This window comes from Malania oleifera, chromosome 7 (assembly GCF_029873635.1).
Source record: "Malania oleifera isolate guangnan ecotype guangnan chromosome 7, ASM2987363v1, whole genome shotgun sequence".
NCBI classification, from domain to species: Eukaryota; Viridiplantae; Streptophyta; class Magnoliopsida; order Santalales; family Ximeniaceae; genus Malania; species Malania oleifera.
The window spans coordinates 3,114,844-3,142,190 of NC_080423.1; the positions used below are offsets into that span (position 1 = coordinate 3,114,844).

Sequence of the window (27,347 nt, forward strand, 5' to 3'; positions counted from 1 at the left end):
AAATGTTTTTGATAATTATTTAAAAATTGAGAAGTAAAATGAAAACTAATTTTGATAACCAAATAAATAAATTATTTATTTTTTATTTTTAATATAAGCCTTAGAAAACTGAAAAATAAATTAGCATTTAGTAAAATTTTTTGTTACATTTAATTCAAAAAGTAAAAAAGAAAATACGAGAAAATATATATATTTTTATAGCAAATTATAATTTTAAAATTATTAATAGTTAGTTTTAACATGTTTAATCACATTTCGAAGTATTGTATTTTAAAAATATTTTTGATGTGGAAAAAAATATAAGTAATATCATTTTTAATTTCTTTAAATAAAATCTACGATCCAAACGGAGTCTTAATCTTTGGCGCGTCTCTCTCCTCATCCCTGCTGTCCGAAGTCTGTAAAAATGGTTGGACAGAAATGCCCTTGACTGACCGCAACACGCTGTCCCGCTCTACTACCATCAAAGCCAGGTATAAATCCGACGAACCAGCTACGGTCACTCACCGATCTCTCTACTGTGACTCCATCACCTGAGAGCTCGCAATGGAGGAGAAGCCATTGTCGCTGCTCATTCCTCTCCTCTCCTCTCTACTCTTCTTCTCCGCGATTTCGCAGGCCGCCAATGTCACCTACGACCGCCGATCTCTCATCATCGACGGCCGCCGCAAGCTCCTCATCTCCGCCTCCATACACTACCCTCGCAGCGTCCCTGAGGTAAGGCTTCATGTTCCCGCATTTGCTTTGCGCGACTTGTCGCTGTTTGGTTCCCGAGAAAACCAGTATAGTTAATTAAAGTAAACAGAAAAGAAAAAACAGGCGCCACACGACAATGTTGAAACTTGGAACTCATGCTGGCGAAAAGTAAAAAGCGAGAAGTGAAAAATTCAACTCGGCTAATCCAAACAGCTCCGTGTAAATTATGTTTTTGCAGCGTTGTTGCTACAAAACTGTATTTTCTCGGAAACCGAACATAATCTCAACACACATTTTCGGAGTTGGAAGACTCTCTGTTATTCTCTGTTCATTTGATTCCTTGCCTTTTTTTTTTGGCTTGTTTGGATGCCTAAAAACTGAGGAAAGCTCAATTTTACACAACAATGTTCAAACTTGAGACTCGTGCTGGTGAAAAGTGAAAAGTTCCACTGGGCTAATTCAAGCTCCGAGTAAATAACTATATGCGTTTATGATTTTTCAACATTATAACAATGCGCAACTGTATTTTCTCAGGAGCCAAACATAGCAACAATGCACATTTTGGAGTTGAAGAGACTCTGTTATTGGCTGTTCATTTGATTCGTAGATTTTTTTTTGCTTGTTTGGATGCCGAGAAAACTGAGAAAAGCTTAATTTTACACAACAATGTTGAAATTTGAAACCTGTGATTGTAGCAATAACTGTGCGATTCTGATTTTTCAACATTGTTGCAATGGGAACTGTATTTTCTTAGGAATCGAACATAGCCTCAATGCACATTTGAAGTTGAATAGTCTTTGTTATCGTGTGTTCATTTGGTTCGTTGATTTTTTTTTTGGTGGTGGGGGGGTTTGTTTGGCTTCTGATAAAACTAAGGATCGGCTTTGCTGAGCCTAATTTTTGCCAAGCTGAGTGTTGGCGTAAGAGTCAGTTCAGTGCAATTATTTGTTCTCATCGCTTCTAAACTATGAATAATGTCAAGAATGTCTTATTCACACATTTGTTTTCTTTCATTTCCTGCATGCGACCAATGGTGTGCAATTTTTTCTTGGTTTGGAATTTTCTCCTATCTGCGATACGTGATTCTGATTTCTTAAAATTTTCGTGAGGGTTTGATGGGATTGATCAATTTTTGACTCTTCTGCTTTCTGGATCTGAAATTTGTTGTTAGTTTACATTTTTTTATTCTTTAAATCACCTTCCCGTGGTTATTGGAAATAAAAAAGGAAGTAGACAAAATGCTAAGACAATGTGTAGCTTTTCTTTTTCTTTATCTTATTCTTTCCCTTGATAGCCACCAAACAGAGTAATCTGTTTTCAATGGTTATATTCTAACTATTCATGTGGAATATGGTAGATGTGGCCAGGACTGGTCCAAACAGCGAAGGAAGGAGGCATCGATGTGATTGAATCTTACGTGTTTTGGAATGGTCACGAACCTTCTCCAGGCAAAGTGAGTGAGATTAAACGTGCTTAGCAACAAATAACATTCACAACAGTGCAGTTTCTATCTTTGAAGATTATATTGATCTGTTATTCTTTTCTAATTTAAAAATGGGGAAATTTTTAGTATCACTTTGGAGACCGCTATGATCTGGTCAAGTTTGTGAAGATTGTTCAGCAGGCCGGAATGTATTTGATTCTTCGTATTGGTCCATTTGTTGCAGCTGAATGGAATTTTGGGTATGTAGATAGTTTATCAAGATTCTAATCTTGCTGTATATAATCAGACTTTACATTCTGGCAAATATTGTTTCAATAATTATGAATTAATTGGAGCTCTTTGAGACTTTAATTGTTGCCTGAGATCCTAACTGATGTGTGGCACAGTGGAGTACCTGTTTGGTTGCATTATGTACCTGGCACTGTCTTCCGAACGAACAATGAGCACTTCAAGGTATGGGAATGAGACTTTTGATGTTTGAGAGATGGAAAAGGTTATAAACAAAAATGCTTCAATTCAATAGTTTCCTATCTGATAATTTTTCAAGTGTTGAATGAAATGCTTCTTCTTCTTCTTTGTGGGATTCAGTACTATATGCAGAACTTCACAACATACATAGTGGACCTAATGAAGCAAGAGAAGTTTTTTGCATCACAAGGAGGTCCCATCATATTGGCCCAGGCAAGTGTAACTTAAAACTAGATAAGTAGTTCCACGATGCACATTTGAATTAGATCCTGAAGTTCTTGACAGACGATGCTTTATTTGGAACAACTTTTGTAGTTCTCCAAAAATTGAGAGATTTGCCAATGTTAATTCAATTGTCCTTTTTAGTGGATGGTGCTTTCCAGAAATAGGTTGGTTGTGTGGTGCAAGACAGTAACCCAGGAGAAAAAGTTGATATTCATGTCACTGTTCATGCACTGCAGCAGCCTAGGTTTACTTTGTTCTACATGTTAATGTAGCATGATTACTGTTTATGTTACTTTATTAGCTTGAGCCCTGAGATTTTTTTGGGAGTATTTGAGTTTTTTTGGCTTATTTAGTTTGTATAGCTGTCGTTGGTTTAAGTTAGGGGTTGTGATCTATTGTTTCTAGGGTTTTTGAATTTGGTCTTATTACAACAGAAGCTTGTAAATTTTTGTAGGGAGTTTTTACTTTCGTTATCAATTGCATTCAGCCTTTAGCTTCCAAGTTCTCTTAAAGACCTTAAGGTTTGCTTGAGAACAAATCTAAGAAGAAGTTTACCTATGTCTTCCTCTAACAAATAGAGCCTTTGATGGAACACAGTAAATCCTTGTCTCTCAGAGCTTCTTCTGGCATTATTTTCTACTGAAGCTGAACATTGCTCTTTACCTTGCTTCAAAGAGAACCAAGCTTGAGAACAAATCTAAGAAGAAGTTTACCTATGTCTTCCTCTAACAAATAGAGGCTTTGATGGAACACAAAATAAAACCTTGTCTCTCAGAGCTTCTTCTGGCATTATTTTCTACTGAAGCTGAACATTGCTCTTTACCTTGCTTCAAAGAGAACCAAAAGTTGATAATGATTGAATTAAGGTTGGATTTATGTGGATTGATGAACTAGTAGCCGCATATGAGGCTCCAAAAGGTGACTTTGAACTCTCAAGACATTTTGACCAATGATTTTGAGGATGAAGAGGAACAAATAATCTTCTCAAGATTTGGATTTAATAATATATGACAAGCAGCATATTAAAGCATAATCAAATTTTCTTCACTTTATGGTCAAGTAGTCCTTCAAGAAGAGGGCACCCATCCATTGCTCAAAAAAAGAAAAAAGAAAAAAGAAAAAAAGAGGGCACCCATCAATTGCTCAATGAAAGTTCTCACTCAGTTGATTGTGCTCAGCATATTTGTTTCTCTTGGAGTATTGTGCATCGTTAGATAGAAATTTGTATTCATAATTCAGGGAAGAGAGGTGAATTTTACATGACTTGGCATTACATGACATCCTTTAATTGGAGGGAAATATATACATTCAGACTTGGGAAGATTTAATGGTATGTGAAACTATTTTTAAAAAATCATTAAGAAGCGAAGGAAGTGATACCCCAACATTTAGAGGACAAAAATGTGAAGTACAGCAAGGTAGGATTGCTTGTGAAGTCAACTGAACACAATTAGCATGAAGTTACATGCATGAACTCTGACAAATATATTCAGGCACATGAGTCTACTATTCTTCCATTTGGGACATCATAAAAAGGGTTGGAGAGCATCATATGGGATTTCAATAGAGATTGTGGGAGGCAGAAACCAAACTTGAGAGTGAGTTTCTTTCCCTTCCATCTTGAGGAGAAGTGGGGTTGGACAGGAACTTGGCTAAAAAATGTCAATGTTCATGTTCACTGTTTATGGTTGCTAATCATGCAATATAGTTTGGGTTCATATCACTGTTCATGTTACGATAGCTTGCTTACTGATTAGGTATTGCTTGGAGAATTTATTGATTAGAGCTGAATTTGGATTTTTTTTTGAATTTAATAGGTGTTGATAATAAGTGATGTATTGGATAAATGCTGAATGTAGTAGTGTTTGGTTGTGTGAGAAGATAAGTACTGGTTTTCACTTTTCAGTAATTGTGAAATCAGTAATTTTTGGAACCACTTATCACAATTATAACTGCTATTTTTTGCTTTTTTTTTTCCCCCCAAATATGCACAGATTGTCCTTCAAATTAATTACAAAAGGTGTTTAATTAGTCAGAACAATAATACAAGTATTAAATTTTAAAAAATTGGCATTATAAAGTTTAAAAAATTGGACATACAATAATAATATAACCATATTTTTGTGAATACATCATTCATGATTTCAGAATAAAAGTAAGATCTATTTTTTCGTTCTGATGGGTGCATCAGATAATTTCCGTTTCTCCTAAAGCTTCTCATGTTAGTCATAGCAAGTATTGGCAGTACGACCTTCCACAATAAGTTCACCACTGAACACTGTTTTGCCCCGATAGTGACCACCTTTGCTTCGATCTATCCACTAATTTCTTCCTGTATCACTGCGGCTTCCTCCAAAATCTCCTCTATCAGCATAATTCCTGCCATGGATGCCACTAGTTAAAGGGCAGCCTGGTGCACAAAGCTCCTGCGTATGCGGGGTCCAGGGAAGGGGCGGACCACAATGAGTCTATAGTATGCAGTATCACCACAATAATCGGTCGAATTGACCAAAGCAGAACTATATCCACCTGTACCAGAAACTGTCGTAGAGTACTCTAGCATACACAACTCAAAGATGGAATTTCCAGCTAAAATCTGACTTTTGATAGGTTGGAGACTAGTATCCCAGTCACTCCAAAACTTCAAAAACATTGAACTCTTTAGTCTTTACATTGTTTCTTCATTTTATCCAAGTTATTGGTGGGTGGGTGTCCAATCATCAAGCATTCCTTTGAGAGTGTCATAATAATCAGCAACTGATATACTTTCTTGCCGCAGCTTAAATGTGTTCTTGCACAGATTATAAACCTGAGACGCATTTTTATCCATGCAATAAATTGCAGCAATAGCACCCCAGATCTCATTTGCAATGTTCAAACATAACGTTGGAACTCTCTGATGGCTCCATGGTGTATGCTATTTTGTAGCCATGAGAGAACAAAATTTTCAGACTACCACTATAATTCTTTTTATTATCAGTAGAAGGATCTGATCTAATGAACTTTGGCCTCTTGCAAGCTTCAAGAGCAACCTTCATGGCTCCACACTCTCCATAGCCATGGCACAACAACAAAAATTTCAGACTACTGCTTATTGTCATCCTTGCTATTACCAGCAGGAGGATCTGAACTAATGAACTTTAACTTCTTCCTAGCTCCAAGAATGATCATTATGGTTTGTTCCTAAAGCACGAAGTTATGGACAATTTAGACATTTGTAATCTGAACTCTACCTTGATCATGAGACAACATTGAGGGAGAGAGAGAGAGTCTGGTTTATGAGAATCAGGATCTTCTGTGCTAAATACTCAAGACACACTGAATATATTTATTCTGCTTGCAAAGTACCACAAGGAGACACTTTTAGAAATTTTAAATACCAAAAATCCAACCTGAATCAGTCTGGAACACATCACAGGGGAAACTTCCAAAAGCATGAGCATACTTGGGCAGGACAGTATAGATTATGGAAATTTTGCAGAAAATCCAGTAGAGCATTGAAGTAAGTAACAGATTGACTGAAGGACTCAAATAAGTCGTATCAAACTCTTCTCATGACTCTCTGGACCGAACAGACTTCTGGTGCAGATCGCAGTCCTACTGTGCCCTTATTCCTTCTCCGATGCTTTCCCTTGTTTTGAGGTTTCTGCTTTGTTGAGGTGAGAAAGAATATAGAAAAAAAGAGAATAGATAGGGAAGAGAGGTCTGAGCGTCTCAAAGGATCTGTTCTGTTACCACTTTACCTAAAAGCTTAGGCTGTCAAGTTGTGGGCCAATAATGTATATCAAGCTTTAACACTCCGCCGCACGTGCAGCCTGATAGCAAGTTGAGTGACAACACAAAATAAATAACACCCATTACAGCGAGTACCATAAATTTTTTAAACACCACAAATTAAATGTAGGCAATGAGACTAGAACCCAGGACCTTGTGGTAACCAGCTTTGATACCATGTTAGAATGCCACTTTAAGCTTAAGGCTTAAGCTGTTAGGTTGTGGGCCAACAATGTTACATGGTATTAGAGCCATGTTAGGGTTGATAGAAGAGGTAGAAGGCTGCCGATGGCAGATACATTGAAGCAAATGAATGAGTATAGCCTATTGAGGTGCACATTCCTCCTTATATAACTTATACTTCAATAATCATGAATTTACCTAGTTTCTGTATTAACTAATACGAATTGAATATGTGACTTGAAAAGTTTGTCGAGGTGATACTAGCAATTAATATTCCTTAAACTGGTTAAGTTCGGCTATGTGATATATTTATATGCAAGAATTCTTCATAAAATGGACATAAATTAGTGAAAAAAGTAGGCTAAACTGATCGTGGTATCTCATTTCATTTCGAACAATTTGAGGTTCACCAAACTGGAAGAAAGTAATGCTTGCTGATTTTCTTCATAGGTCTTTTATCCTTGTGTGTATGTATTGCAGGTTGGCAAGAAGACCAATGTATTTTTTTTTTATATTGTGATATAACTCATGCTAATAAGCAAGTGAAGGGAAATGTGAATGAGATTGTGAGATTGAATGCTGATGTATTATGAGATAGTTAAGTTTTTTTTTGTTTATTATGGTTCTCTCTTGAAAAGCTTGTTTTATGCGGAAGGAAAGCTTTTGGCATCAGCTCTGAGATTGTTTTTCTAGTTAAAAGCATTTTACAAGATATTCTCCTTCCTAGGCTTAGTGCATCTACTGAGTTAATGTGGATGGAGTCATAGTTGGTCATTTACCAAATACTGGGATGTGATTCACTACGAGGAATATGATAATTTTTAACAGGAAACAGACTCAGGCAACAAGAATAGAACTTAGGATCTTGAGGCAATAATTGCTCTATTTTTTACCTCATTAAGCCTACACTCCACCAAAAAGCTTAAGCTTTTGAAATAATTTGTTTCCTCATATCCTTGTCAGGTTAAGAATCTGCTTCTAAATTTTAATTTGTTACTTAGAGATTCTATAATATTTTTGGAGTTCCAAATCTAGAGACAGTAGTTGCTTGTGTGAAAAAATATTAGATAATTTGATTAATATCTTGTATGGACTGTACTTGTTCTCAATTTCATGATAATATAATTTAGTCATTTTCTTTTAACTGTTAAAGCTTGATATGCATTGTTGGCCCAAAGCCTAACTGCCTAAGCTTTTTATGAGAGGCGGTAATCTAACAGTGACTAATATCCTGGAACTCAAGTTTGTGTATGCATGTGTGCGTGCATTTTTTGTTAGTTCATTAACTTTACAACTTATCTGAAACTAGGAGGCATATCTGAAAAATTATGTTATGGAAAATTATTAATTTGTTTCTTATAAAAGGCCGTACCCAGTGCACAAGGCTCCCACTTTGAGTGGGGTCTGGGAGAGGTGGATGTCGGCAAGCCTTACCCCCATTTTTGGAGAGGCCGCTCCCAAGTCTCAAACCCGAGACCACCCGTACCGAGGTGGAGGCACTTGCCATCGCACCAAGGCACGGCCTCTAAATATTATGTCCCGAAAATTTTGGTGGCTTGAATGTTTAATAACACATATGCTTCTGTGTGGTGGTTATCCTTACAAATAAATTAAAATTTACTTCTTTTTCAGAATTTTTGTTTCAATATGGTTGCTTAATTTTTTGGTGTCACTATATGAGAAGGGATGGAAATTCATTAAGCACCTTTCTCTTTATTGCAGATAGAAAATGAATATGGAGACAGTGAATCGATTTATGGAGATGGGGGGAAGAAATATGCCATGTGGGCTGCTCAAATGGCTCTTTCTCAAAATATTGGTGTACCTTGGATAATGTGCCAGCAGTATGATGCTCCCGATCCTGTGGTGAGATTTAATAACTAACAACATTTAGTTTGCTTATTTGAACGATAGTTTATTCACATGCAAATCAACTTGGTAAGAAGTATGGAGGTTCTATGTATCTTTTTAATTCCTATTTAGTCTTAGATTACGAAATCTGTAATCAATCAATACTTGTTAAGTGTATAACAAATCAACATAAGGAATTGAAATGTGTGCATGCCCTTTGGCATGGACAGAAATATTTATCCTTTTGTCTTTTTTAAAGTGAGCTGAAATTTATTCACTTTGTAACTTTGTTCTGTATGGTTATGGATCATTTTGCCTTGTTTTTCATTCCCTTTTGAGTACAAAATCTCAAAAACAAAAGGGAATAAAATTTCTGTACATTCTGATTGGCTTATGCAGTGGATTGGGTTTTTACTAGTTAAGTTTTGTTTGTGTGCGCTCGATGGAGAAAATATGATCTCCTTAGAGTTGCTGAATACATAAAAAAATTTACTCTCCCTGCTTGTTAAATTTGTTCGGTTAATGTTCATCATCGACATTTGCTCAAGTGAGTATTTGGACATTCATCTCACAGCAGCCGGTACCTTGTTTCATTTGCAGATTAATACTTGCAATTCATTTTACTGTGATCACTTCACCCCTAATTCTCCGAACAAGCCTAAATTTTGGACGGAGAACTGGCCTGGATGGTATGTTTGCACTTCACCTTTATTCTGTTATTTCTGTGTTAAATCTGCATTTAGAGGATTATGTTGGCTTTGCCATTAATTATTCTAATTCTCTTCCTATGATTAACATCTACTTTGATAGTTTGATCTAAGTTACTGACATTTTTTTGGCAAAATGTATTAGATGTATATTGCATTGATAAAATAAGGGCTTCCATTAAGTACCAGAGCAGAATTAAATGGAGAAAAATGGTATCTGAACTGACTTTCTTTTGAATTGAATGGCATTTGTGTTTGTGTGTGTATCTGCATGTGCACATGCCCAAACATCATAAATGCGTGCACGTAGGTGTGTGCTCAACTCAATTCAATTCAATTGAGCAATATTCTTGATCAATTGGGGGTCTGTTGTACGAATCTGTTGTTATCATTCCACTGTATCAAAAAGGATAGGCGGAAAATGCCCATGATCATGTAAATTGGCAGAAAAGGATTCATATAGCCGTCCCCTCTTAGTGGGACTTAAAACTTGGTCTGTTGTTGTTGTAGTACTGTACTAGGAAGGCTATATTTCTTGTTAGGGTCTTAGGCTTTGTTTGGCCCCCAGTGGGTGGTGAAAAGGAGCGACGGAAAAGGTACTGTGAAAATGTTAGATGACTACTAACCTAAAAGCTTAGGCTGTTAGGTGGCAAACCAACAATGTATATACCAACTACCAAGCTGTCCAACACTCCCCTTCATCTGTGATTGTGTCTTGCTTGTGAGGAGGACATCTCTAACTTGAATAGGCGTACAAACACTAAAAGAATGAAGTGCACTATAAAGGGCGTCCCCAGGCCATAAGGCTCCCCGCTTTGAGAGGGTAAGGGGAGGGCACAAATATCAAGATTTGAACACAGGATCTTTTGGAACAAGAGCTCTGTTACAATGCCAGAGCACCACCTCATCTAAAAGCTTTAGCTGTTAGATGGTGAACCAACAACATATAATCGTATATGAAGCTATATGGCAAAAAAAGGAGTTGATCAGGTGGTTGTTAAAACTGTTTGCTCCCCCATCCCTATAAAAAGAAGTTACTAGAAAAAGAACTCACTTGTGGATGTTTGACAAATGAGGTTGTTAATTCTCTTGAATATCTCGGGTGACGTATATATAAATCTTCAACAATATCTGAATAAGCAGTTTTAGAATATTTGTAAAGTTAGAACACATCAACGACAACAACAATAACAAGCCTTAGGTCCAACTAGGTGGGGTCAGCTATGTGAATCTTGTTTTGTCAATCCACTCGTTCAAGGACATTTTCTTCGACTAACTTAAGAGCGGATAAATCCATTCTTACTACCTCATTTCAAGTTACTTTAGTTCTACCCTCCCTATTTTAGTACTATTAATTATAAGTAGCTCGCTCCTCCTCATAGGTGCGCTACTTGGCCTGTGTTTCAAATTGTCAAACCATCAAAGCCGCCTCTCTGTTATCTTGTCTTTTACTGGTGCTATGCCTAGCTTATGTGAATATGTTCATTCCTTAATTTAACCTTTAATGTTATACCCCTCATCCATCTTAGCATGCGCATTTCAACCACTTTGACTTTTTGAATATGTTGTTTCTTAGTTGTCCAATATTCTGACTCATATAAATAGAACTTTTTTTTTAATTTTAATGATATTCTATGATCGCACAGCATACACAAAACGCTCCTTCATTTTTCTAACCTACTTTAACTCAATGCCCATGATATCAAAATCTACTAGTACTATTGATTTCTTGATTATCAAGTTTAATCTTATCTTCTATATTCCTCCTTACTTGACTGAAGTTACATATCATATATTTTGTCTTGTTTATACTTATTCTAAAACCTTTAGATCTAAAGCTATTTTCCATAATTCTAACTTAAAATTCTACCCTGTTCCTATTTTCATCAATCAAAACAATATCATTTGCAAACAGCTCAAACCATGGGATCTCATTTTGGAAATTGCTAGTGAGCTCGTCAATCACTAAAGCAAACATATAGGGCTCAAAATAGAACCTTGATGTACACCTATGGTGATTGGAAGTTCTCTAGACTCTCCTCTTGTAGTCCTAACGTTAGTTGTTGCTTTATCATACATATCCTTAATAACCTCAATATATCCACTGCATATTCCCTGCTTCCCCAAACCACAAAACTTCCCTAGGTACTCAATCATATGCTTTCTCTAAGTTAATTAAAACCATATGCAAGTCCCTTTTCTTCTTCCTGAGCGTCTCCATTATTCTTCTTAGTAGATTGATAGCTTCTGTTATTTATCTAAAACCAAATTGATTCTTTGATACATTTCTTTCTGTTTTTATTCTTTGTTCAATTGCTCTTTCCTGCAGTGTCATTGTATGATTCACAAGTTTAATTCAGCAATAGTAATTACAATTTTAAATCTTACCTTTGATTTTTGTATATAAGTATTAATGTGCCTCTTTATTATCTCCATGTCAGAATTAACTGGATGCTATATGTTAGATTACCACTTTACCTAAAAGCTTAAGCTGTTAGGTTGTGGGCCAACAATGTATTTCAAGCTTTAACACTCCTCTGCATGTGCAGCCTGACAACACGTGGAGAGATATACACACAATAGATAACACCCATTACAAGGAATACAGTAATATTATTTTAAACACCACACAATAAATATGGGCAACAAGACTAGAACCTAGGACCTCCTGATAACTAGCTTGGATACCATGTTAAATTACCACTTTTCCTAAAAGCTTAAGCTGTTAGGTTGTGGGCCAAAAATGTATATCAAGCTTTGACAACATGTAATGGGTTCCTCCCACATACCCTTGAGAGTGCTCATTGGTAGTCCTACCTTCTTGATCAAAATAAAATTTTTTTTCATATAAGAAAAAAAAAAAAAGGGTTTGATTTTAACTTTTGAGAAGCTTTTGCAAAGATCATCCCATGTGACTTTTGCTGTTCTATGAATCATCACATTTGCATCAATTCATGGCTCCATGGTATTCAACCATACAATGAGCATGCCATCCTCTGTCATCCAATCTCCCTAATCCTTGGAGTTTGAAGTTCTTGGGGAATACAGTACTTGGACTTCACTTTTGCAATTATTTATGCGTGCAATAGTTTGAGACTACCACAAGTAATAAAAGGATGCATCCAAGTTTGGTGACTCTGATTTGCACGTTATCAGGTGAATCGTTCACTTAGATGCTATTAGAACTACTCCCAATACACCACAATCCAGCACCCATCAATACCAACGAGGACTGCACAGTAGGAACAACAGGAACCACACACCAGAGGAAATAGAAGGAACAAGAAAATGACTCAGCTACAGGGCATGATCGCAGGCAGCAACTAGAAGTGAATGCAGGAAAGAACAGTAAATAATCATCGAACATCAATCCGAAACCAGCCAGTAAGCAAGACAAGATCACAAGAATTGATGAACGTACGCAACATAAGAACAGCATCGTCAGGCCACAAGCTAATGGAACATCAGGACAACAACAGCTGTACATCAGAAACAGTATGCAACTGCTTTCACGAGCACAACTCTATGAAGCAAACAGTGTCCAACCAAGGTTGCTGCACCATCTAACTGAGAGGAAGAGTGCCCCTAAAGGATGCAGCATGGAAGATGGAAATAGATTGTAGGGCTCGTCAGATTAGAAATCTGAGAGATTAGGATTAATTGCAACTATATTTGTGGTAAAAAGAGATCCTCTTGTGCGGAAACGCTGTGGGGAATGGGGTGTGGAAGGGTGCTGCTAGGTGAATCCTCACCACACACTTCCATTTGTCAGGAAATTCTGAACAGGTCACAATTGATAATTGATAAATGAATAGAAGGGGAAAATTCTGTACCACCTCATCATTGACTGGGCTACCATAAATACAAGTACATATCAGAACTAGCTCTATAGATGTGCATTGGCCAATGACTATTTTGACTTCTGCTGTTTTTAACTTCTCTGGACTCAAAAAGACATTAAAAATTTGGAACTTGACTCATAAATAAACCTTTGTTGGAGAAATCATCCTCAAAACCTTGATGTCAAGGAGAGAGAGTTAAGAGGATATTATACTAGCTTTGGAACTGCTCACAGAGATGATGTGGGACTGGACACACACTAATACTCCTCCTCAAGCCCATGGGGGAAATGAGGAGAGGAGAAGTCCAACCCACGGAGGAGCCAAGCAGTCCAAGGCCCAGCTCTGATACCATGTTAGAGAACTCATCCTCAAAACCTAGGTGTCAAGGAGAGAGAACTAAGAGGATCTTATATTGACTTTGAAACTGCTCACAAAGATGATGTGGGATTGGACACACTAATAACCTTGTAAGTGAAGTTGATTTTGGGAAATGACTGACAGACGTTTGATTTGAGAACCAAGTAGGGAAAGATAAGAGAAAAGAAAACAAAAGTGTCCGCAATCAACTCAGGTAAATCAGATTTAGAGGATATCAATGCTCTGATACCAAGTTAGAAATCTGATATTTAAAATTGAATATTTCATGAAGAAAATACAGCTCTTGTTGGGCTTTTGTGGAGTCTAGTTGTGTTTTAATTTGGATGCCGACTTGACCCCTATTTAATTAGAGATTTCTATCCTAAGACTTAGTCCATGGAGCGAAGGCTTGGGCCGTACAAGTCGTACTCGTGGGGGTCTGCCCCCGGGAAAATTTTGGAGCCCATTCGGAACGGAACCCTAGGCGCAACATATAAAAGGGATTGCTTTCGAGTGATTAGGGTTCGGGTGGTTGTATCTGCGAGAGAGCGAGAGGGAGAGCATTGTATCGCCTCACTCTCTGTGTTTTCTTCCTGATAATATTGAAATCTCTGCAACTCCGTGGACGTAGGCAAAATTGCCGAACCACGTAAATATTGTCTTGTGCGTAGAGATTGATTTTCTTTGGCGTTATTTTTCTTCTATTTTGTTTCTCACAGGTTTCGGGAATTTGTTCGTTATTCTCAACAGCTCTTAGGGTTAGAGAAGGAGAAGAAGAGAGAAGAAGAGAGATGGAGAGGTGACTTGAGAGGGAGAAGCAGCAGTCAGCATTCCAGGAGAGTTGCAGACAGCTTCAGATGTGCATTCTCAATATATTATTAATAAAAAACTCAAAAGGGCAAAAATACCGCCACAAAAATTACTAATATAATACGTTCCCTTCTAACACTTTTCTTTTCTCATGTCTTCTCTTGGAGGATGGCTTACCCTCCCATTTGTACTTTTCTCCTCTCAATCAAGTTTTCTTTTTCTAGTAGGGAAAAGAAAAAAAAAAACAAAAAACCAAGCAAAGCTTCTTATTTTGAGCCAAAGAGAAAATACCCCCCCCCCCCTCTACACTGCCTAATTACCAAAATAATATATTCCCTTCTCACACTTTTCTTCTCCTAGTAGGATGCCTTATGCTCCCATTTGTAGTTCTCTTCTTCTCCCAATGAAGTTTCTCTTCGGGGGGAAAAAAGGCAACTAGGCAAAGCTTCCTTATTTTGAAAAAAGAGAAGAAATTCAAAATTTAGGCTTTCAAAGGGGGGCACCCCCACACCAATGTTCATGCAATAGTGGAGCATAATATGTAATTACTCAGGACAGACAGATAACTCTGACAGCCTTACACCACTGTCTATGATCAGTACCATTCAACCTTTGGGGAGTAATTTTTGGAGGCAGCAAATTGGGTGATATCCTTTTGGAATCTGTGAGCACTCTTTATTCCATACTAAATTGCACCTATAATGAGGAAATTATAATGAGGAAATTTGCACATATACATCCAAAAGGATGAAGATACACACAAAATTTAGTCAAATCTTAGATTTTGAAGTGTGTGGATGGATATGTAATCAAGCAGGCATCTTGTGTTGAATCAACTCAAGATACTCCTTGGGGTACGTCTAAGAACTTCATATGATTTCGTATCCTGATGCATGAAATTGGAAGAGTTATAAAATATTTACAGATATAATGCTGTTGAAACATGAATACTTTGTAACATATGCCTTAACAACAATGATGAAATCTGTATTCTTCTTCTGCAGGTTTCAAACATTTGGGACTGCAAACCCTCACAGACCACCTCAAGATATTGCATTTTCTGTTGCTCGCTTTTTCCAAAAATCTGGCAGTGTGCAAAATTATTACATGGTACTTCAAAAGTTTAGCTCATGCACTTGTTATGCTTCTGATGTAAATTTGTCATTTGCTAGGCAGGCTTCTATGATATTTTCTTTCATCATGGATTTTTTTTTTGGCTATATGTGTCGACTGTTGTGTTGATAATTAATTATATTCAATAGTATCATGGGGGAACAAATTTTGGTCGTACTTCAGGCGGACCATTCATTACAACAAGTTATGATTATGATGCACCAATAGATGAATATGGTGAGATATCTGCGTTCATCCTTTCTCTCAACCTGCCTCTCTCTTTGTTTTGTAGCATTGTTAACAATTATTGTAAGTTGTAAATATGTAGTGATCTTTTTTTCAATTCGTTGATTCTTATATGGTTTTCAGGATTACCTAGGAATCCAAAATGGGGACACCTTAAGGATCTTCACAGAGCTATAAAGTTATGTGAGCAGGCATTGCTCAACAGTGAGCCAACTTCGTTGAAACTAGGTCTTTTACAGGAGGTTATTTTCTTACATGTTGACCTTTGGACTGTTTTGCTGTAATTAAATTCCAACTATTATTTCATATTTTCAGGTTGTTTATTCCCTGCATTTCATCCTATTGCATTTGATTTAATATAGGCATTAGTATTTTCACACACCTTACATTTTGCTGTATAGTTGTTTTTTCAATCTAGGATTGAACTAAGACTCCTTTTCAAGGAAGAGAGAGTTGGTGCAATTATATCTCTCAAACTCTGCTTGCTTAGTACAAGATGCAAAACTTTGCAATTAAGAACCTTAGTGAGCACGTCAGCCAAGGCTTAACAAAGGGAATACGGATCAAGCTGGTATCAAGTTTTTCTTTATTGATTTGTGATGGAGGATATTTGTTTATTTCAGTAATATTGAATTATTTTGCGGTGATTTTTGATTGTTTTGAGGATGGGATAGAAACAGGGGAAAATAGACAGGGCAAAAGAATGCATAGGACTAGGAAAGTGAAGAAATGAAACATAATGAGCAATGGGAGAAGCAAGTAAGGACTGCTGCGTACATGTTCAAGTACCTTACTGGTGAGCAATGGGCAAATCCAAGTCAAAAGTTGAATTAGTGATCAGCAGAGTAACTGGCTGCGTGGTGGTACTGATGTCTGTACTTGCTTTCCGCTGTTCATAAACCCTCAATTGCTTCTCTAGGTCACAACTGTTGAATTTTAAAGAGTAAAGATTTCTAGAAAGGGGCAACGGTAGGAATAGGAGGATCAACACAAGTGGGGGAATATAAATCGTGGATAGACACAAAATGCATTCATTCAAGGAGGACCCTGCACTAGATAAATATAGTTTTCCCTCTGAAAAGGTGACATGACACATGTCTTGCAAGTGTGAGAATCATAACATCTATAGCCTTTTTGAGTTCTTGAATACTTGACAAAGACACATTTAATAGTTGAACTTGTCCTAATGAGTATGTGGAAAACAAAACATGTGCACCTGAGGACACGAGGCACAAGAGAGAACATGGGTGTGTTGGGGTACCTGGTGGAGAAGGGAATTTGCCTGCCTAGAACACAAAAAAGGCTGATGAAGTGCATTAGTAGATAAGAGTTTAGAAACATGCATATGAAGCAGACCATTCTATGTCAAACAAATGTCAATTTTTTCTTTTAGCTGCTCCATCTTGAGGGGTATGTATGCATGATGTTTGATGAATAATCCCTTTGGATAAGGAAAAATACTGAAGACATTATGAACAAATTCAAGTATGTTATTAGTCAAAAAATTTGAATACTAATGCCAAATTGAGTTTTTATTTCATGGTAAATGCAGTCAAACCTGTTTTTTAACAAATAGATCTAAGTCTTGCACAGAAATCTTCCCCTAAGGACACAAAATATTCATGATGAGTCAAATTCTTGAATCAACATGGCCCTCAAATATTTGAATGAATAAGAGAAAATTATGATTTACTACAAGACTCAATTCTTTGAGGGAAAAAATATCCTGGCATGCTCTCCGAACTGACGAACAAAACATTCAAAACGAGAAACATACTTGAACATGGGAAAAATTTGTTGTAGTTTTTGAAGGGATAGATGACCAAGCATGCCCACTAATCAAGAAAAACACCGTGGCTAGAATAGTAGAACTTTAGGAAGTGGTATGACAAAAACTAGATCTACCACCACCACCACCGGAATAGTACAACTCGTCCTTCTCACCTTATTTGTCTAGAGATTATGAACAACACAACAAGAAGGAAAGATGCTCACACAACAATTGTGATCTTTAGTTAGTTGACTAACTGATAATAGGTTCATGGGGAATTTAGGCATGTATTGCAAAGAGCAAAGAGGCATAGAAGGAAACAAAAGAATATTGTCACAATGAGACAGGTGTAACTGAACCATGACCAAGAGTAACCTTAGAGTGTAAAGAGTGGGTTTTAAGGACTGAATAAATTAGGATTAGGATTACCTGTCACATGAGAGGAGGACTGTAATTAATAACCCACAGTGAAGAGGATGAAGAGGCAAGAAGCCTGGTTGTACCTGAATTGCCCTTGTAGAATTAGGAAGATTGACTTTGGAGTCGCTGAACCATGTGGACAAGACTATAAGACTTCTCTGTGTTTGGTTTTAAATCGCGGTAGCGGGTAGTGTAACGTAACGGTAACTGGTGTAATGGGAAGCGGGAGTAGCGGATGTTACATAACGGGAAGCGGGTGTTACGGCTGTGAACTTTTTTGAAGCACGCACAACCTTGTGCATATTAGCATACTTGCATGTTTTAAGCTTTTAGCCCTTTTTAGAAAGAGTTTTAGTATATTTTGGATCCTTTAGTTTGAGTAACTAAGTTGTTTGGTAAGGGCAACAAGTTTACATTTGTTTTAAACCCCTATTGATAGAAAAATTACATGTGTGTGCGTATTTATACTTCTCATTGTTCTTATCTGTGATAAATTCTTATGTGTGCTAAATTAATTAATTAAAGCAAAATACATTATACACTCCATTAATCTATTAGACATATAAGACATACGAATAATACAAATATAAAATAGCTAGAAAAGAAAGAAGGCTGAAGTTGAAAAGTATATGACATAAATATCACATTACTAATACTATCAAATTAAAATATTTTGCTAACAAGTTAGTATTTTTAAATTATTAATTAATGCATCTCTTATGAGTATTTAAAGAAATAGTAAATTTTGTATCATTGTCATCCTCATTATAATATTTTCCCTCTCTCGCCACATGGTATATGATTTATGAAAGAGAGGGAAAAAGCGAGAAGAAAAGAAAAAAATAAAATAATTTTTTGGGTTTAACAGTCCTGTAGCGGTTACGTAACGGCCGTAGCGGCCTTTACATAATGATCGCTGTCCGTAACGGCCGCTACAGCCGTGATTTTTCTTCCCACCGATTTCGCAATGTGTAACGGTATCAGTAACCCAAAAAACCGTTACGTTATGGTCGCGGCCATTATTTAAAACCATGCAGAACACAGTAAATGATGTATTGTGGCTAGGTGTACTCAGAGTTTCGACAGTTGAATCACCTTTGGCAAGAGACTTTTTGGGTCCAAGTCGGATTCTCATGGAGATCCCAACAGTGATCAAGTAAAGTTTTCCTTGCCATATATGTGCAAATGCGACAATTGCCGCAAACCAAACTCCGTCCTTGTCCTTATTCTCCAGCACTTCCCTTACCATGGCTGGAGGCATTGTTAACCAAGGCTGAATTATCATGGGAATAAGCTTAAGAAGAAGAGCTTCGCTCATGGATGGTATGGATTCACTGGCAAGAAACTGATTGCAGATGGGTTGAAGCTTAGGACTCAACCCAAACAAAAACTTGGCATTGGCAACAAAAACTCTGCCCTTTGCCCCTTAATAATCTCAATATTGGAGCTACTTGGATCAAAATGTTGGGTTCCTATCGTACTCCCTTCAAAGTGCTGTAATACTCACTAATGGATCTACCTTCTTGGTCATACTTGGAAGAACTTCTCTATAGGTCAATAACACTGAGTTCGATTTTTATCTTGCGAGAAGCTTTCACAGAGATCATTCCATATGGTCTTAGCTGTTCCTTGAAACACGATGTTCACAGCAATTCATGGCTCCACGCTGTTCACAACCACACAAGTAATATATCATTCTCTTTCATCCAATATTCATAATCCTTGGAGTCCGAAGACAGAGGAGAATGCCATAAATACATGGACTTCCCTTTAGCATATACACGCGTACTGCCAGTGACAGCAATATGTAGTTGGAGAATCCAACCAATTTGATGGCTGTGATATGCATGTTAACACAAGCTGAAGCTCTCTCTGAGGCCACAAAAACCACCCTCTACCGTACAATCAGTGCACACTAGTGTCATGGAATGTATAACACAGAAACTATGCAGAATCAGGCAGCACACACAGGCAGAGAGCAGCACTTGAGAACTTGAAAGATGCAAAACTTCACGTGGTAGTTCTGATCACAAAAATGAATTTACAATTCGATGAGGAATTACTCGCAGAAGATGGCAGATCACAAGAAGTACCACAGCACTTAATAAACAACATGGCAGCCCAGCAGCTGCAGGTATTATTGCTGGCAGCAGCTAGAAGTGAGTGTAGGCAAAAACAAGAAATAGTCATTGAACACCAATTGGAAACTCTGGCAACTGATACAAGACTGAAAATGGGCAAGCAATCACGAATACACTGTATTAAAACAGCATCATCACTTGACAATCAGCCAGTGAACAGCAGAATGCACTGGCAGTATACCAGAACAGAGTATAACTGCTTCATATCAGATATCCACCATAAACATAAAAGAATGCTGCACTGCCAAACCAAGATGAAAAGTGGCACTAAAAGACTCAAACCAACCAGAAACAAAATTTGAGAAGTAATTAAGGGAATATAAGAGAAAAAAATAATGAGAAACAGAGTGATGCAGGGGGCAACATCAAGGATGTGTAGTGAAGAGAGAAAGGAAAAGGAAGAGAGGAGATACAAGAGGAAAACTCGCGTTCACTTCATTTCAAATTCAACAACTCCCTACAACATGCCTCTACACATGAAATTACATATAAAACCCCTAAAACTACATTACATTACAAACATACCCCTAAAATACACAAATACTACAAACAAGCCCCCAAATGCACCTATTACTCTACTAATTGAACTAAACACATAATAAACTACTAACTGAACCCAACAATTCCTTGATCCAACTCTTCTTAATTATTCTCTAGCAAGGATCTTCCCAAGGTCTTGCTTCTTGTCCTACATCAACTCTCCCCAGTTAGAAAAAAATTGATCCAAAATTTTGAAATGCTAGAGGATTAGAAGTAAGAAGCAAACTTAGACTCTTTGGAAGGCAGTGGATGAGTGATACAAGAAATCACGATCCTTGAGTAATTTTAAAGGTATTTTAGGATCACAAAGCACACCTGAAGCACTTCTTCATTTTGCCCAACCTGCTCTAACTCTATGCATTACATCATTTTCAATTTCTCCCTCAGCTTGCATGATAAATCCAAGGTATCGAAATCTAGTAATGCTATTGTATTCTTTATCATCAAGTTTAACTTTGTCTCCAATATTCCTCCCACTATTATTGAAATTACATTTCATATATTCTATCTTATTTCTATTTATCCTAAAGCCTCTAAATTCTAAAAATTCTTCCATAGTTCTAACTTAGACCCTACTCTACCCCTAGTTTCATCAATCAAGATAACACAGCTCGAAATTAGAATTTCCAGAATAAAGATACCAAGCATAAGCAAGTCATGGCATGATTAAAATCAAGCTTAACAGATCCACGGAGAATGCTTGCATAAAATCCTTTTTATGCTACATATAAGATAAGAAAAGGCATAAAGCATTGATTGCGTTAGTATCTGTTTCAATGTCCTTGTTACAAAGACCAGGAAAGCTAAAATCTGACCATCAGAGCCTCATATTATTACCATGTTCTAATGTATTTTTCAGAAAATAATATGTTATTTTAGTAATTAGGTGGTACAAGTGAGGGTATTTTTGTCCTTAAGGATATTTTAATCTTATTAATATAAAAGAGGGCAGTCCTGGAGCTGTACATAAGGCTCTTGGAAACTGTTGCCTACTTTTTTCTCATGCTTTCTTCTTTTCTTTTTTTTTTCCTCCTTCCCTGCTCCATCTCTAACTTTACAATGTGGTATCAGAGTGTTAATCTCCTCTAAATCTACTTTATTGGAGCTGTTTTTTAGACATTCTGTGATGTATTAATTTTCAGTTGCTTCCGATCTTTGAATTTTTTAGGGAACATTTTTGCTGAATAATTGTTACTTTGCAGGCTGATGTCTATACTGACTCATCTGGAGCATGCGCAGCCTTTATTTCCAACACAGATGACAAATATGACCATGTTGTAGTGTTTCGGAATGTGTCGTATAACCTGCCAGCCTGGTCCGTTAGCATTCTGCCAGATTGTAAGAATGTAGTCTTTAACACAGCAAAGGTGACCTTCTACATTTTGATATACTTGCATTCTGCTATTAATTATAGCACAATCACTAGAAGTTGTTCTTCTGTGCTCTATCAACGTGCATCTTGGATGATATTTTCAATTCTACAGTGTTATAGGTTAGAGCACTTTGCATTATATATTTATACACAAATATCATGGAGAGGAATGCATTTTAAGAAAGGATCGGCAGCAAAAATGGGTATCCAATATAGAAAATACTTGATAGATTTTTTTTTTAATGATACAGACTTGATAAGTAAAACTTGATGGAAATTTTCAGCCATGGCAAATCAGTTTTTTTGGTTTTTTGCTTCTGTAAATTCTTCTCTGGTTCACAAATTTAGTATATCATTTCTACAGGAATCATGTAAATTCATAACAACCGTATTGTTTGTACCTTTAATTTTTATGTGAATTGTATGTAACAATGACAGTGACATAAATTTTGCTGTCAACATTTCACTGAATGTGAACAAAGACACATTTTTTTTATTTATCTATTTTTAGTCAGACTTGCATCACATGTTCGGTTGTTTGCCTTGTCTAATATAGCAAAAATTGATAAAGTACGAGTCCTCTTTTTACTTTGAGATGCATTATAATTGTCCTTCATGGTTATATGTATCATGAATTTATAATGTAAAAGCTGTTGATACATTGGTGGTGGAATGAGGTTTCTGCTTGTCTTTTATTATGTTGAATGATTCCCTATCTTAATTAGCCTCTGAGATACTGAAAATTTCTACAGGTGGGATCCCAAACTTCTATGGTTGAAATGATACCAGAGAACTTGCAGGCATCAGTGATCTCACCAGATGAAGGCTTGAAAGTTCTTCAATGGGAAGTATTTGTGGAGAAAGCTGGGGTATGGGGAGAGGCTGACTTCGTTCAAAATGGCTTTGTAGATCACATTAATACCACAAAAGATACAACTGACTACCTCTGGTATACAACGAGGTTAGTCTTGCTTGGAAGAAAAATAGTAGCCTACTTTATCAACTAAATTATGCAGTTTTTTCCCCTTAAAGTATATTCCTCAGAAATTGGTGATGACAGGATAAATAAACTTATTTTAAGTTCCTATATCTGCTGGTTGAAAAACTATTTTCAGATGTAAATGCTTTTATTTTTATGAATTTACTATTTGCTAATGGTAATTAATCCACTTTGTAGATTATGCTACCACTGTATGTGAAAAACAATTTATCTATGTTTTGGGGGGCATGAATCACAAAATGCTGTATGAGTTGGTATTTCATTAACTTAACAATGTTTTGCCCTTTCTAACTATAACAGGTATTCATTTATAGTCTTCCTCAAACCATATTTTATTTTATTTTCCTTTCCATGGTCATCAAAGCTGGTATTTCAACCCAACATGAAAGTGTTGATTTGAAGAAAACCTGTGTACAATTTTGTTAAGACAAGAAAAGATGGAACAGGACAAAACTAAGAGTGAAAATGGAATAAACAGAACAAAAGAAATATGTTAGAATTATATACTATTTTATTAGTTTGGTAGTGTGAGTGAGGGTATTCTTGTCCTTCGTATCTCTATATTGTCAATATTTGAAGAGAACAGACCCAGAGCCGTACATAACTCTCCAGTACTGCCAATTTCTGCCTCTCACCTCTGTGTCTTCTCTTCTCTCCTTCTGTTCTTCTCTTCTTCTTCCTAACCCTAAGTGCTGTGTTCTCTTCATTGAGAGCCATGGTTATCACAAGGTCCTGGGTTCTAATCTTGTTCCTTGTGGTTAAAAATTATCTTATTCCTTGTAAGGTATTTAACTCTCCACTTGTAATCAGGCTGCACGTGTAGTTGGGTTGCATTTGTGGGGGAATGTTAAGGCTTGATATAATTGTTGGCACCAAGAACTTAATTTCAGTCTAAACATCAAAATTTTGATTGAAATCTTGAGTTTTGGAGGGTACTGAATGGAAACTCAACTTTAGATTCGTTCTGGCAATTTTTTGACTGAAATTTAGAAATTTCAGTGAATTCAGTACTGTTGCTTTAAGTTTGATGCAAGAATTAAAAAAATAAAATATTTATTTTTGTAGAAAAATGAGTGGACACCAGCTGATCTGCAATACGCAGCTGCAAATTGTGCAAGAGGACTTACTGAATGGAGGAACTCAGGCTGTGCAAGGACTGTCTTCAGTCTTCCCTTTTGTCACACTAGGGAGTATATTAGGCAGTAACTGAGGTTCTTTCCTCCTTTTCAAATTGGAGCAGAGCATTTCTGGCTCTTTGCAAGAATAAGGCCCTAACTTCTCTTTCAGATTTGAGTAGACATGCAGAGCATCTCTGCAGGAATAACACCATGATGCTCTAGGCCCCAAACCCCTTTTTTGTCAACAAGTTGAACAAACAGACCGAAAATCAACAATGCAATACCCAATTCCCCATTATAAATTTCACTATGGAATCCCTGAACTAAGCATTACCTCATCAAGTGATCATCTTCTTCCTCTTCCTCAAACTCCAAAGAAAACCTAGCTGGCAGACCCAGCAGCTGCGGCTCCTTTCTCTCCTCAATCTTGACTTGATTGTTTGAGGCTCATTCCTGAACAAGTGGTCTCCCCCCCTGATGCAGGGGCAGCATCAAGGTTCTGCAGCCATGAAGAAATTAGAAGAGAGGAAGGAAGGGGAAGGGAGGAGAGAGGTGGGGGGAACTCACGTTCAATTAACAATTCAAATTCATTGACAACTGCCTACATCATGGCTTTCACACACTATTTATAAGAAAGCTTCTTTACATTCACATAAATCCCTAAAACTACATTACATTACAAATGTACCTCTACCTTACACAAATATCACAAACAACCCCCTAATACACATAATCCTGTACTAATTAATATTAAACACACATAATAAACTACTAACTTAATCTTACAATTCCTTAACCCTACTCTTCCTAATTATTCTCTAGCAAGGATCCTCCCAAGGTCTTGCTTCTTGTCCTACATCAACTCTCCCCTAGTTAGAAAAAATTCGGCCTCAAATTTTGAAATGTTAGGATCAAAAGGGAGAAGCAAACTTGGATTCTTTGAAAGCCAGCACTTGAGTGATACAAGAAACCAGGATCCTTTGGCAGCATCATAGACTTAAATTTAGAGTTGGCATCAATAAGCACATCGGGAATGACAAACTCAATTGGAATGTTTGAAGGACTTTGGATGTCTTCAAACACATTCATTTCCTTGCTTGTAGTGTATCCAAGTTGAGTAAATTTGACTTGATCAATAATCTCAGATTCTTTGCCCTGGTTTACTAGTACAGCAGACTTCAAAATGATTTTCTTCCCATTATAGCGGAAGACATGTGTTCTCATGTCCTTGAGTCACACCTAATCATCCAACCAAGGAGAACCAAGAAGTACATGGCCAATCTTCATAGGTAGGATATCACACCAAACATTAGCCAAATATTCACCCATGTGGATGGGAACCAAACATCTTTCATAAACATGTACAATAGAGCTATCAACCCAAAATATCTTATTAGGCTCTGGGTGAGGTTTCGGATGAAGCTGCATTTGAGTGACTCCTTTTATGGAAACCAAATTCATTGGACATCTTCCATCAATAATGATTTTGCAAACTTTTTCTCCACATTTGAGAAAGGTGTTGAAGAGCTTGAAATTGTGCCCAAGGTATGATAAATGGCATATTTGTTCCTATAATTTGCCACCATTTGGCTGAATTTATGTATATATATGCTGCAACATAGATGTCACCAACAACCCTCCAACACAATTTTCCGCAAGCCTTACTCCCAATTTCTCAAAAACTATCTTCAATTCACCTTGATATTGATTGTCCTGCTGAAATGAAACAAATTCACAAAGAAAACTCACAAATTACAGCAACAAAACCTGTTTTTTAGTGCTGGAGTGACAATTTATAGGGTTCCGTGCCAAAAATTATGGCATATGCTTGCAATATATTATGCCCACAATCAAAATATCTTCTTGCAGCTCAAAATATCGCAGAAAAAATCCAAAATATCGTGACTGGGCAATTTCTCATGAGATTGGAAACTGGAGATGCTAGCAGACACTCTCACTCGCAGTTGCCGCCTGTGGCATGTGTGGGCTGCCGGCAATGGTGCTCTGGTGATGACTTTTCAGGCAAAATAGATCAGGGGGTGGGGAATGCAGTGGTGGTGGCTGTTTGACAAAAGAACTTTGGCAATGGTGGATTTGAAGGGGACAGTGGCTGGAGAACTTCAGGTGGTGCGTGGAGCTTCACAGCTAGTCGGTTTTTTTTTTGTTTTTGGAAAGAGCCGGAAGCCACCCACATAACGGCCCTGTCTCAAGTTTATTAATAACCCTCACTTGTGGCGGAGGAATACCGTGGAAACAAAAGGACACTTGGAGCTTACATAATAACCAATAAAACACCCCATGTATCAAACCAAACAAAAGAAGAAAACAAATCTATACCAATACCAAAAGGAAACCAACTAAACATACCTCATACAAGTCGTACCCATTTTATCCAATCTATACAAACCTTTGATAACTTTAGAAAGTTGACTTCTATTTGTAAGCAAACTATTCCTCCCCATTGCACCTTGTCGAGCCAAAGCATCTGCGACTTTATTCTTTTTTCTATACAAATGATTTATAGAAAAATCCACTCCCTCCAATAAACTAATAAGCTGCTCCCAAAAGTCTCACAAATACCATAAAGTGCATTTACTGGATCTTATCCCATTTACTACAATATTCGAATCACATTCAATGTTAATACTGGTATGACCCAATTGTTTGCAAAGCTTTATTCCTTTCATCACTGCTCTCAATTCAGCTTCATTATTAGAATAAGAACCAAAATATTTTGAAAAACCAAAAATAAAAGAACCTGTATGGTCTCTAAGGATGCCACCACCACCCGTCGACCCTAGGTTCCCCAAGCTGCTCCAATCCAAATTTAGTTTCAACCTCCCTTGCCTCGGTTTTAACCATCTCACACCTTGCATAACTTTATTCTTTTTATTCACAATTTGCACTTCCAGATTCTGCAATATCTGAACATCAGCATCATTTAAATGAGCCATGACTGTCATGTTCTTACTCAAAACCCCCACCCAATTCTTAATGGACAGCCACACATTTGTACTACTCTCGAATTTCCCCTCCATTCTAACCACACATCTCCTTCTCCACAAACTCCAAACTACTAAATAAGGAATCAAACCTATTAAAGCTCCCAATTGAGAGTATCGGGAAGCCCTATTAAACCACATTTGGACTCTTTCTTCCCAGCTTTGGTGCCTAAGGAAAGGTATACCTACCTCCACCGAAACCTTCTTCCATACATTAGCAGCAAGATCTCCCTTATTCAAAACATCTTCCACATCTTCTGATTGCCT

General features: G+C 37.0%; 1 protein-coding gene across 1 annotated transcript in view; it reads left to right on the forward strand.

The window, feature by feature from the left end:
• The first annotated feature begins 356 nt into the window (after positions 1-356).
• The window catches only part of LOC131159215 (beta-galactosidase 10), a 44,619-nt gene continuing 17,628 nt past the window's right edge, over positions 357-27,347 (forward strand). The window contains exons 1-12 of the mRNA XM_058113941.1: positions 357-717; positions 2,054-2,149; positions 2,267-2,379; positions 2,527-2,593; positions 2,729-2,821; positions 8,513-8,656; positions 9,242-9,330; positions 15,362-15,467; positions 15,620-15,707; positions 15,840-15,958; positions 21,791-21,955; positions 22,713-22,921. Coding sequence (XP_057969924.1) covers positions 547-717; positions 2,054-2,149; positions 2,267-2,379; positions 2,527-2,593; positions 2,729-2,821; positions 8,513-8,656; positions 9,242-9,330; positions 15,362-15,467; positions 15,620-15,707; positions 15,840-15,958; positions 21,791-21,955; positions 22,713-22,921 — 1,460 coding nt within the window. The 5' untranslated portion in view covers positions 357-546. The remainder of the gene's footprint in view (positions 718-2,053; positions 2,150-2,266; positions 2,380-2,526; positions 2,594-2,728; positions 2,822-8,512; positions 8,657-9,241; positions 9,331-15,361; positions 15,468-15,619; positions 15,708-15,839; positions 15,959-21,790; positions 21,956-22,712; positions 22,922-27,347) is intronic.